Source organism: Guillardia theta, assembly GCF_000315625.1.
Source record: "Guillardia theta CCMP2712 unplaced genomic scaffold GUITHscaffold_139, whole genome shotgun sequence".
Lineage (NCBI taxonomy): Eukaryota > Cryptophyceae > Pyrenomonadales > Geminigeraceae > Guillardia > Guillardia theta.
In genome coordinates, this window is record NW_005434535.1 from 6,625 (window position 1) to 19,488 (window position 12,864).

Sequence of the window (12,864 nt, forward strand, 5' to 3'; positions counted from 1 at the left end):
GCGGGGGTGACTGGGGTTAAGGTTTGCCGTGCCCTTCCTCTGTGCGGTCACTGGGAGTTGAGTGAAGGCTTGAAAAGATGAACCGATTCTCGATTGGAGGGGTGGGGTGATGGTGGAGCTTCTGAACACCCGGAAGATAACCTATGTTTTGAGTGAAATGGATGGGTGGGTGGTATAAAATGACGGGTACCAAGAAAGTGGAGGGGGTGGGGTATAAATTACCTTACGGGGGGTAGCCCAGAAGGAACCTGATTCACTAAGCACCCTACCCTCTGAAATCCGAAACAATGTGCTGCTTTAGACCGGTACTCTAATTCCGCCATATAATATCTTTTAATAGTTTTATATCCTGGATAAATAGATGCATCAAAATAAATTGAAATAAAGTCTTTTCATACCATGACATGGTGGTATCTCATTGAAATGCTCTAGTTTTGCCTTTGATTCATTCCAAGAAGACTTTTAAAAAGGGAGGGGTTCCATGACCAAAAAGTATTTTTGAAACAACTCCGTTGCATAGATAGCCTCCAAGAAATTACTATAACAATTCTAAACTGCCCCTTAAAACATTGTTGCAGAGTGGAGGGTACACCGTGATGCGACTCACCGTCACACCGGGGTCACCCACCCTACCGGACAAAATATCCCCTATCACTGATACTTCCATGGGGTATGACGAAACAAAATCCTCTCCAAGGGGGGTGGGGGGTTAGACTCATGGCCGCCTCCTTTTTAAAAAATGTGGTTTTATAGTTCCTCCTCTTGCTGACTCACAGAAACAATGCTTTGACCAAATGATGCTTTTTCGATCTACAACCCCTCTTCTATTCCCCTCCTTTTTCCCTCGTAAATGACCCCACCCTTGAATCTCCCCCTTCCAACTTGCGTCCACCCTTCGTTCCCCTCTCATCAACCCACGCCCCTCTCCCGTTCTTGGTCCCTGTTCCAACCTGCCTTCTCCTCCCTCTCCTCTTCCTTGGCTACTGCCTGGCATCACCAAACAGTTCTCATATCCCTCGAGCATGATGCGCTATCAGGAAGCTCTTCGAGCCACCGCCCTTTGGGTGCTTGGGCTGTTAAACGCTACTCCTCCGATCTTTGCCGAGGAATCTCATCCCAGGTGCGATAGCCTCCTGTTTAATGCATAGCGCATCGTTTGTCTTACCTTTTTGCAGTTTGCTTGCGCGAATGGATCCAGTATGAGCCTCGATGCTGAGAGCACGGCTGACTGGCAGGCCCCGCAATGGGCAAAGCGCTATGAGAAGTTCTCGAATAAGTATATATTCCTCAACTCCATCGGAGAGAACGTCGTTGAGCACGAAAATGACCTGAATTTTATCCGTCCTCTCTCCCCGGGTACATGGGCAGATGTCTTTCAGAGACGGAGGAGGAGGTTCACAAAAGATCCAGGAACACGAATGGAACCTTTGACTATTCCCGCCAGTCAGATCTGCCTGTCTGAGGCATTGACATCCACGTGTGTATGAGACGGCTACATTTAAATATTGCAGATGTTGTCTCGTAATGAGGAGTGAAGAGCTCCTCACAATGTTGGTGCGAGGCATTTCCCATATTGGACCATGTAATGCAGTTTGCTTGTATTATCATAGTGTATTTTAATCTTGTATCATAGCTGAACATATTGTAAAAGAATGATGATAGCATTGTATACTGTTTTGCGTAGGAGTTAACTTGCAATCGCACAAAACTCCAAACCGTCAGCGACTAGCACTCAGGACTCAGAGCCGACCTTCTGAGCCTAGCCTGTAGCCTGAGAGCGGCTTGACCCTGACCCTGAACTTCGCGTCGGACACTCAGTAACTGTCGCACAGGCCATACCATACGGCGAAAAGAGACGGACGGCGGGCGCCGCGCCGCCGGGAGTCACGGGCGTCCCGGCGGCCGGCGGGCGGCCCTCCGACTCCGAGCCTCGCGGCCCGGGCGGGCCGCCGCCGAGCCACGGTGCCGCAGTGACATCCCAGCTCAGCGGCTGGCGACGGGGCCGTGGGTCGGGCCGGCGGTTCACTTCACCGTGTGACTGCGAGCCTGAGCTGAGGAGAATTCCCGGCTCGGAACTTGACTCGGTGACTTCGGAACTTTTCCTGGCGGCGCGGCGGCGCCGGGCGGGCGACCGTCAGCCGGGCCGGCCGGGCCCCCGGGGTCGCCGCGCCCGCCGCGCCCGGCCGCCCGGCCGGGCGCCATGCCATGCCACATGATGCCCGCCCGCCGCGCGCGGCCGCGCCGCCGAACCGTGCCGCCCGGCGCCGCGTCCGATACGGTCGCCGCCGGACTCCGGATGTGCGGAGTGCGCCGCAGCTCACGGTCGTCACCGTCGTCGTGGCACGGCGCCCGGGTGGCCGCCGCGGCCGCGCCCGGCGCGTACCGTACCGGACGGTGAGTCCGTTTACGGGAGTCATGTCCGTTTACCGTCACCCGTGTCCGTCCGAACGTCAAGTCACTAACTCAGTGTCACCGTCACGGTCAAAGCCGGCGGCCGTCTGCCAAGTTGGACCGTCCGACACTCCGGCGGACTCCGAGGCTCGGCCCATAGCGGGGCAGTGACTGATTTGGCAGTGACAGCATGGCATGGCCGCGCAACCGCACGCGGCATTTTTCATTCATTCCGGCTGGCGCTGAGTGACTCAGTGACCCGGCGTCAGTCACGGCCACGGTGACGGACCGGACGGTCACCCCGGGTTGAACTTCGGAACTCGTACTGATTTTTAACTTAACTTTGAGTAAAGGGTTGAACTCGGAATTCCAAGTTTGGCGCGACCGGAGTCTGCGGCGGCGGCCGGCCGCTGGCCGGCGGTACGGTCCGACGGTACGGTGATCGGACCGCCCGGCCGCCGCCGGGCCCGCCGCCCGGGCCCGGGGCCCGGGGGGCAGGCGGAGTCTTGGAACATTTTTGATAGGTACCAGAAGTTTTGATTTCTGTAGGATTTATAAAGTCTCATATAGTTATAGCAACAAAAACTGTTATAATAAATGCATATCCAGTCATATGATGGTAGTAATCTCATCAGACAAGACTGAAAATAAGATTTATCGCGGTCTTTTTTACATAATATCAATTGTAATCAGCATTCGTACCAGAGCTATTGGTATTGTTTGACTTATTTTAAAATAGTTTATGATATATCCTGTTTTTGACACACTTTTAGTCAATATTAGCGACTTTGTGTTCACTTTCGTCTTAATTTGATTGAATGTCAGTTAATTTAAGCTATATTGAGGTTATTTCGGAGTCCCTCCTTTCAAAGTTCGTCCCTTTGGGGCTAAAAGTATGGACCGGGAATGAACATGCGCGTGTATGAAGGGGGCGCGGAGAGAGAGGAGGGAGAGGAGGGAGAGGAGGAGGGGAGCAGGAGGAGGGAGATGCTCAGTAGCGGGGCATCCTTACAAGGGTGCCGGTGTAGAACGGTGGGAGGAAGAGGCAAGACCGATCCAACCAGTGCATTTCTCGAGGGTAGGGTTAGGCTGCAGTGAGGGATCGATGGAGGACCGAAGGAGAGAATTGATGCGACAGGTCGGTAGAGAATGCGAGAGGTGGTACACAAGATATGCATCATGAAAAGATGGAGTCTTGGAACTGGTAGCAACTCTCATAAGGAGAAAGAGAGTGAGCAGGAGCAAAGTGTTGGTGTTTTACAACTGGTAGCTGGAAAAAGGCAGCCACAGTTGCGCTTCCTGATGGATCCGGGTAGTGAGTAATAGCGGTGCAGAGGAAGACTTGAACTGTTTGTTTTGTCGGAAATGTTGCTTCCCTCCTCTCCTGCTCCACACTAGTTTGCTCAATACTGTAATTTTGAATGGCACTGACATTGTGCATGTTTGGCACATGTGTTGTGGAAGGCTCGATCATGTCGAATGACTGAAAGTGCAGGAGCATTGAAAGACTGAACAAAAACCTGAAGATAGACTGGCTTACATCTGGCTTGCATCCCCTGAAGCTGAGCACTGCTGACCCCTTTGTCGCCTCCTCCAAACGACCCTCCTCCCTCCCTCCTTGGTTCCTGGAAAGCATCGTCATCGGTTTCATGTGACTCCGAAGGCTCATTCCATCATATGATCCTACACATGCTGCTGCTCCCATGATCTGAGGAGAAGCGAGCATGGGAGATTGCAGCCCGCTGGTCCAAGCCGAGGACAAGCCAGACAGCGCGGAGAAGAAGGGGAAGAAGAAGAGGAAGGAGTTTCCTTTCACCCTCGATGTCCCCGTCATCAGGTCCGAGGCTGCTGAGCAGGAGCAACGAGCATCGCTGCCTGCCTTCACCGGGGAGGAGCAGAAGCCGAAGAAGGACACGCTCTCGAACGAGACCACTCCAGAGCCCTCTCCCAAAGTCAGCCTGGCCAAGGCACGATGGAGGAAGGCGATTTGGTACGTCACACAGGAGGCGAAGAAAAGAAGGAGCTCGAACTCGTACAGGAGGCTCTCCAAGGCTTACCAGGAGACCGTTCCTCACACCCCGACCTTCGTCTCGGCGCTTAGGAGGAACTCCTCACTCCTCCCGCTCTCCCCCTACATAGGAACGAAGCCCTCAAGGAAGCTATCTCTGGTCAAGAAAATCATGTGTTCTAAGGATATGAGCATGTCAGTGCCGGATCTGAACGTGCAGATGTACCCGAGAAGGAGGAGATCATCCTGGAAACACGTCAGCGCTACCTCTCGACGGTCCTCCTCCAAAACCTCCACAGACCTCCTGATTCCTCCCGTCTCGCCCAAACGGCTGGACATCACAACCATCCTCAACTCCTCCACCGTCGTCCTCGTCTCCTGGCTGGCTACCTGCTATGTCATGTTCGTCCCCGACCTTCATCAGTACCTCAGCTCGTCCCCGCACTACGATACCCTCGTGACCTTTGTGACTCGCTTCTGCTGGACGTTTTTCCTTACCGAGTTCATCATGAGAAGCACAAACCAGCCGCGCTATATTGGCTCCATCTACTTCTGGCTGGACTTCATGTCCATCGTCGCCATCCTCCCCGACATTCTCTGGATCTCTTCCCTGCAATGGACCCTCTCCTACCCTGTCAGGATCGTCGTGCTCGCTCGCTCCTGGCACGCAGCAAGGGCGGGCACGCACATGGCATGCTCTCTTCAGATCCAGCAGAAGCCCAGGCACGACCGCTCGAGCTTCTGGATCCCCCTCGAGCTGGTTTGGGAGCGCTCGGACGAGGAGTTCACAGACCATGCGCTGCACAGGAGCATCGTGAAGCGCTGCTGCGCGGCAGTCGCCATTCTCGTCCTCCTCCTCTTCGGACAGGCTAGGATGGCCCCGTCCTTCAACCTCCAGCTGGAAAACGACCTCAAGATCGTCAGCATCTCCTTCGTGTCCGGAGCTGGGCGGCAGGTGACTGACAGGTCCTTCGGCAAGGTGCTGGACCTCTACGTGGGCGGGTACGAGAGGAGGAGCATGCGGCTGCTGTACCTCGAGCTGGACGGGGTGACCGTCTACGGGGACAAGGAGGAGATCAGGAGCATGCGGAGCTACCCCCCGGAGGCGATCGCCATACGCCTCGACAACTTCGACGGCATGCAGGCCCCCTGCATCGCCCACGTGGAGTTCAGAGAGTCAGCTCGGCTGGCAGCTGGGCTGAGAGCACTGACTGCAGTCTTCGTGTCCTCCGTCCTCTTCTTCCTCTCATGGAGCCTTGCTGGGATCGTCCGGCACCAGATCGTGCGCCCGCTTGACAGCATCGCCAACAAGATCACCAAGATGGTCGATACGCCCCTCGAGCCCCTGTCCTGCGACATGCACCTCCAGCCCCAGATGAAGAAGATCGAGAGAGGTCTCTTCAGCCTCGCCCGCCTCCTTCAGCTGGGCTTCGGCGAGGCTGGGGCCAGCGTCATCTCCCGCAGCCTCGCCACCGGCGCCATGACGGCGCTGGCGACCAACCGCCCTGGCTCGATCGTCAACGCCTTCTTCGGCTTCTGCGACATCCGGAACTTTACCTTCCTCACGGAGCAACTGCAGGCAGATGTCGTCAAGCTGGTCAACAGCGTCGCCAGGTTGCTGCATGACTGTGTGATACGATCCCACGGCGACCCCAACAAGAACATCGGGGATGCGTTCCTGGTGCGATGACGCCAATTTCTTCTTCTCCCTCTTCTCTACCTCCTCTTCCTCCTCATTCTCTTCCTTCTCATCCACTCCCTCGCCCTCTCCCTCGCCCTCGCCCTCGCCCTCGCCCTCGCCCTCGCCCTCCTCCTCTTGCCCCATCCTGTTCACCTCCCTCCCTCCCTCCCTCCCTCCCTCCCTCCCTCCCTCACACACACACACACACACACACACACACACACACACACACACACAAGCACACGAACACAAACATCACCATCCATGGAGATCGCTGTCGGCGATGGCGTCCTTACGTCGAGTGCATCCTAGAGATGTCGAGAGACGAGCGGCTGAGTCAGCACATCAACTTGGAGGCTGCGCAGGAGGTTCTTAAGGACGGGCATATGAGGATGGGATTCGGTCTGCACTTCGGGTATCCTTCTCGTCCTCGTCCTGATTCTCCTCCACCCCCCCCCCCCTCCATTCTCTTCCTCCTCCTCCTCCTCCTCCTTCTCCTCCTCCTTCTCCTCCTCCTCCTCCTCCTCCTCCTCCTCCTTCTACTCACCCTCAACTTCACCCCCATCCTCCTTATTGTCCTTCTCATCCTCCTTCTGCTCCTCCTTCGATGTCTTCTTCTCCTCTCTCCTCCCCTTTGTCATCCCCTCGACTTCCTCCCCCTCCTCTCCCACTTCCTCCCCTCTCCCCTCCTTGTTCTCCCTGGGGTCTTACTGTGATTGGCTCAGCTGGGCTGTTGAATGTGTAATTGGCTCCAAACACAAGGTCGACGTCTCCTATCTCAGGTAACTTGCCTCATGCTCATCATTTTTTTTGTCTCTTCTCCTCCACCAGAACTCCAAACGCTCCTTCCTCCTTCACCACCACCACCTCCTCCTCCTCCACCACATCCTCCTCCTTCTCCTCCTCCACCACCTCCTCCTCCCTCTCTCCTCCTTCTCCTCCCTCTCTCCCCTCTTGTCCTCTCTGACGCCTCCCTCAGCCCGCACGTCAACATGTCCTCTCGCCTCGAGGCAGCCACCAAGCAGTACGGCGTCTCCATCCTCATGTCCGGCGACGTCGTCGGCCTCCTCTCCTGGGACATCAAGAGGCTCTGCCGCCTCATCGACCGGGTCACTGTCAAGGGCAGCTCCTCTCCCATCGACCTCTACACCTTCGACGAGCCCTCGATGCAGAGCAGGGGAGGCACAGTTCCCGACGACATCGACTTTTCCTCCCTCCAGTCCAGCAGAGCCTTCTTTGAAGTAGCTGCTCCCAGCACAGACGCTGAGTTCCGTCGCGACTTCTCCCGCGCCATCTCCGTCTACCTCGGAGGGCCTGACGGGTCCAAGGCCAACTGGGAATGCGCCATGCAGAGGCTCCGGGACTGCCTGAGGAAGCGGCCGGGCGACGGGCCAACCCTGGCGATCCTGCAGTACATGGAGGAGGAGATGGCGAAGCCGGAGGAGAGCCGCGTGAGGTGGATGGGGTACCGCATGCTTGAGCACAAGTAGCCGCTGGGCCGCTGCGGAGTGACGGTAGGCCGGCCCGCCACTGTGATCACTGGTGCACACTGGGCTCCCGGGAGTCCGGGCGGCCGCCGAGCACTGTGACTCTATGACGCAGCACTGTCATCAGTTGCCGCCGCGCCGTTGTGCAGGCTTCCGGCGGCGGACAGTCACTGCCGACGGTCCGATCCGACTGTACACGGCACTGCCGGGCCGGCACTGCTGCAGTGTGTCGGCCCCGGACGGTGCCAGGGCACCTTACCGTCTAGCGGTCTGAGGGCAGGGCCTCCGACGGTTTCACTGAGTTTTGCCTCCGATGATTGAATGAATTCACGGTAAATTAGTACGGCCCCTGTGTACTAGTGCGGCCCGGCGGGCCGGGTACCGCCGGTATCCGGCGGCGTACCGGGGACGGTACCGTACGGTACGGTTCGGGGCCAGTGTCACGCGGCCATGGTGACGGTCCGACCCCGGTGGGCTCAGCCTGGCAGGCTGATTGGACGAGGGGCCGCGGCTCAGCACCACGGCACTGTCCCGGCCCGGTCCGGGCGAGGCCGGGGCGGCCCGGCTCAGTGACTAGCAGCTGACTGAGTCAGCCGCGGGTCCGCACTGCCGCTGAGTGCGGCACCGTTCAGGCTGCGGCCGCGCGCCTGAAGCTCGGTCACCCGGCAGCCTGCCAGTGTGCCCGGTCTGGAAACTTGAAAACTTGATCTCCACCTTGCGGCGCCTCCAGTCTGACTTGGGCGGGTCACCCCGCGTTCAACTTCAGTGACAGTGCCTATGAGCGCGAGTCTCACGGATCAGTTCAGAGGCCCTTCCCGGAGTCCGGGCGTGGCGGCCGGGCGGCAGGACTCCCCGGACTCCGGGACGCCGGTGCAGCGGCGGCGCCCGGGCCCGCTCATGGGCCACAGCACGCCGCGCCGCGCGGCGGGCTCAGTTACCCAGTACCGTAAGTTAAATGGCTCGGATGAAAGTTTCCTCGTACTGATTTTTAACTTAACTTTGAGTTAACACCGGGTGACTCAGTGATCGTCGAAGCAAGTTCCGAACTTGAAGGTCACCGGTCGACCGACTCCCTTGTGCTGAGTAACCGTTGAACAGTACCGACTCCCTTGTCCGGTACTGTTACTGTTACCGTACCGTAGTACTACTACTGTTCCTACCGTGCTGTTACTAGTTAACTTAACTTTGAGTAAAGTTACTACTGTTTCCGGCTGCTGTTCCTTGCGAACTCTCCGGGTCTCATAGCGTCCGATCGGACTCTTGCGCCGGTCGGAGTGACATAGACCGCCCAAATCAATACCCCCACCCTATTTCATCATGTACTACTACCCCTACTTCCTATATGAAATTACCCCTACTGAGTAGGGGTAATTTCTGGACAGAGGTACCCCTCCTTCCCAAAGGACAAGTTAGGACTGCTTCAACTTATGGAGCAACAATGCGAACCGCTGCGAGTCAAAAGGGACAAAGGTTCTAGTACCCCACCCTTCAAATCTACAATTATATGCACGCCCTTACTGGTGGGTCCCAATACTGACTGCTATCAGCCCTTGTATTCCCAGAGGAATCAGGTGGTGGGGTAGTCCAAGGAGGCCCGAAATCCCTAAATTTGATCAAAGTTGAATGTACCCCCCCGAATATAGCGAAAAGCAGGGGTAAAGAGTAGGCAAAAATGGTTCCTCTGAGGCAGGCCCTGAAATACTTTAGTTAACTCAAACAGCCGCAACCGAAAGAGCAACCCTTCGGCTGCGATGTCTACCCCTACCTTGGAGTGGAGAAGTACAGATTTTTGGTGGGTGGGGGTTATCGGCCGTCTCAGAGCCGTGATAGACAGAGGTGACAGTTTACTACTAGCTCTGGCTGACGGATGACTCGATCGAAGCGCCCTCTTGTCCACTACCCCCTACCCCTCCTTGGAATATCCACCAGGTGTAGTTCATCGTATCGTAGATGATCCGAAAGGGTGGGGTATATAAAATCTCCGGAACTTTTTCTTATATTGTCAAAGGGAAGGGTAGGGTAGCATGGAGGGGTCCATGTGGATGCCATGGTGGGCCTGAAAAAGAGACGTTTCGGAGCGATATAATTATGAAAACACTCTTATTCATACTCAATATCCATCAGCGGCCTATTCTTAAAACCTATTTTACCCAAGATGGCGAATCGAGTTTATCGGTTTAGGTTCATTTTAGATGGGGTGGGGGTACGAAGACGTCGCAAGCAAATGGACCGGTACAGAACGAAAAATATGCTGTAGTACCGGTATTTTATCTGGGAAATATACCCGTAATATGAACAAATATTTCGAAATCTGGTGGGTACTTGGGATACAGTCATTGGTTTTCGGTGGTAGGGTAGACCCAGTCAAAGGAGCGGAAGGAGGAAAGGATATAAGAGAGGGAGAAATCATCGATTCGAACAAGAAAATACGAGCCAAGAGCGACAGAGCGACAGAGTTACAGAGACAGAGACAGAGAGAGGAAAAGGAAGAGGACGGCTGCTGAAGATAAACCAGCTCGGCAGTCCACAAGTCGAGCAGGACGTATCCGAGAATTTTCAGTTGCGAAACAATCTTTCGGTTAAGAGGTTTGCTCTAAAATCTTTGCTCTGAGAACTTGGCGAAAATGCACGATCCTATCGAAGCTGATTCAGCAAATGATGCCGAAGACTGGAACTGCTTTGCTGCCACATTACTCAACTCCATGGGCAGGGAGATTCCGGCATGCATGCTGGTTGACATCTCCCGAGACGACTTCCCTGTCGTGTTCGTGTCGGATGCAATGTGCCGGCTAGTTGGGAGGGATCGATCAGAGCTCCTGTCAAGTCGCTGGGATTTCTTCGCGGGAGAATCGTCGGACTTGGAGGATGTTGAAGCTGTACAAAAAGCGCTTCGAGGATCGGAGCGCTGCTCGCGGTGCGTTCTATCGTACAGGAGTGACGGGAGCTCGTTCTGGAACCACATCATGGCAGAGCCCGGGATGAAGTACTGCCTGCCCTTCACCTGCTTCTCCTTCCATGACGTCAGCCTGCTGTTCGAGCACGCTTCCTCGTCACAGAGTCCATGGAGCGAGGAAGCAGCGCTTGTCCAGTCAGAGCAGGAGGAAGTGGTAATGAAAGCGATGATGACGATGCAGTCCCTGGTCGCTGCTGCCTCCGACGACGAGTCAATACACGTCGGGTCGAACAGCTCTGTACAGATGTGCTTCGAGGAGCTTTCGGCCGAGAGCGTCACGGTAGATCATCGAGACCCCTTGGATGACATGGAATTCGACACAACGAGGAGCAAGGGCTTCCATGATGAGACTAGTGATGAGGACTCGTACCTAAGAGAAGTAGACTGAGCTGACGCATGTTTCTTGCCTGTGCGATATAACTTGTAAAAATTGTTCGAATGAAAGATCCTAATGAAGCGCTGTCTCAGTCTAAACGGAGTCAAGGAGACCAGAGACATTTGCACGATCATGAAAACACGTTGAAATGCATTACCTTTGAGCTCATAACCTGTGAAGCTTCGTAATTCTTCATTGTTTATGGGAGCATTGTGGGCTAAAATATCAAGAACGGGTTTGCAACCTCGAGTGGCTTTGAACACTGGAAATCTCGACATCACGCAAGATGCTGGGGTGCCCTTCCATCGCTGAATCCCGAGAGCACAATGAGCTTTTACATGACATACAAGCAACACAACAATCAACAATGATCTTTTACATGGCATACAACCAATCATTCATTGAAGACGTTTTCAGTCTCACGGCAAAGAAACAATGTTCCTCCCCCTCTCGGTGCGTCTCCCTTCCTTCGCGTCTGCCTCACAGCTTGCGCTGTGCGATGAAGTTCTTCAACTTCTGCTCGCTCTTTCGCGACAGCATCAGCGGTCGCACGGCCGATACAAGATCTCAGAATTTTACCGGTTTGCGCGAAACTCCAAGCTTGGCAGCAGTCTTCACCGTTTGCTCGCATGCAGCTGCAGCGTCGAGACCACAGTCGAGCGTCAACCACTGGAGGAAGCAGCACTTCAGTAGACCGCGCAGATCAGCGGGGGGAGAATAGACAGGATGAGCTACATGCAGAAAGAGCAAGGATGTTAAAGTATAACGAACAAATACATCAAGGGCAAGACGGGGATCGCAGCTCCCCAGACAGTCTCTCCGGAATGGGAGGATGGAAGGGGAGAGGTAAAAAGCATTCTGCGGTGCTTGACAGGATGCAAAGCAATCACAGAACTGAGCTAGGGGGTATCACGACAGAGATTTCCTCACGTAGGCAAGGACAAGGCCAGTCCTCCCCTCCCCTCCGCTGCCTGACAAGGCCAAAGATCAATACAAAAATCATCATGCACACGCTTGTGATAGCACGTACAATGAACGACAAGCTTCTCTCCTGCGTTCTTCGCTTCTTTCAGAACTTTCTCGATCTCGTCAGCAGATCCCTCCTGTCGTCACGATCATGGCATAACCACGAGAGCATGAAGCGGCATGGACGAGTCAGAAGAGGATGCAAGAATACCTTGTAGACATCAACCAGATGTATTTTGTTCGCTTCGAATCCAGCTTGAACAACACTCTGCTTGTAGCCCGGGCTCTAGAGTTATGATTATGTAAGCTCAGATGGAAACGAGATGTCTCTCGGGTTCGACCTGAAAGAAGGTATGCTCCTCCTCATTCAACAAGCACAGGATGTTCTTGATCCCTTGCTCTGACATGAACTTCGCCCACTGCTCCACCATTTCCATCCCAATCGCCCCTGGTTTGTTGAGATCCTCCGAGGATCCTGTAGGAAGAGGGGCGTCAAAACATGCCATGGCATCAAAATCATCTACAACATCCTCCATATATCTGTATCCTTGCCGTGCAACATATATCCAGTTACAATTTTCGCCAATCAAACACCAAAACCACCACATGTGCATTCCCTTTCAAACCCTCCCTCTTGATTTCCTCCTCCTCGTCCTCCTCGTCCTCCTCGCCCTTCTCCTCCTCGTCATCTTCTTCCTTCTGCCTCTCCTCGTCCTCGTCCTCTCTCTCCTCCTCCTCGTCGTCGTCCTCTCCCCCTCGTCTTCGTCCTCCTCCTCCTCATCCTCCTCCTCCTCATCCTCATCCTCCTCCTCCTCCTCCTCCTCCTCCTCGTCCCCCTCCTCCTCCCCCTCCCCATCCTCCTCCTCCTCCTCCTCCTCCTCCTCCTCGCCCTTCTCCTCCTCATCATCTTCTTCCTCCTGCCTCTCCTCGTCCTCGTCCTCTCTCTCCTCCTCGTCGTCGTCGTCCTCTCCTCGTCCTCGTCCTCCTACTAAGCATAACCTC

The 12,864-nt window shown here is 55.1% G+C and overlaps 3 protein-coding genes across 3 annotated transcripts in view; 2 read left to right on the forward strand and 1 right to left on the reverse strand.

Annotated features, from left to right (window-relative positions):
- Positions 1-5,774: 5,774 nt before the first annotated feature.
- GUITHDRAFT_90376 (hypothetical protein) lies at positions 5,775-7,647 on the forward strand (the record flags this gene model as incomplete). The annotated part of the gene is made up of 4 exons (XM_005821658.1): positions 5,775-6,080; positions 6,347-6,495; positions 6,806-6,862; positions 7,060-7,647. 4 exons carry the CDS (start codon positions 5,775-5,777, stop codon positions 7,568-7,570), a joined length of 1,023 nt encoding a protein of 340 aa, XP_005821715.1. The 3' UTR covers positions 7,571-7,647.
- A 2,646-nt stretch (positions 7,648-10,293) lies between these two features.
- GUITHDRAFT_54831 (hypothetical protein) lies at positions 10,294-10,542 on the forward strand (the record flags this gene model as incomplete). Its single annotated transcript, XM_005821659.1, has 1 exon — positions 10,294-10,542. A coding segment is annotated over one exon (249 nt), but the record flags the coding sequence as incomplete, so codon positions are not given.
- Positions 10,543-11,276: 734 nt separating this feature from the next.
- The window catches only part of GUITHDRAFT_155640 (hypothetical protein), a 2,331-nt gene continuing 743 nt past the window's right edge, over positions 11,277-12,864 (reverse strand). The window contains exons 2-7 of the mRNA XM_005821660.1: positions 12,204-12,337; positions 12,074-12,148; positions 11,927-11,999; positions 11,827-11,867; positions 11,476-11,565; positions 11,277-11,421 (exon numbers count right to left, since the gene is read on the reverse strand). Of these exons, the coding sequence (XP_005821717.1) occupies positions 11,377-11,421; positions 11,476-11,565; positions 11,827-11,867; positions 11,927-11,999; positions 12,074-12,148; positions 12,204-12,337 (458 nt within the window). The 3' untranslated portion in view covers positions 11,277-11,376. The remainder of the gene's footprint in view (positions 11,422-11,475; positions 11,566-11,826; positions 11,868-11,926; positions 12,000-12,073; positions 12,149-12,203; positions 12,338-12,864) is intronic.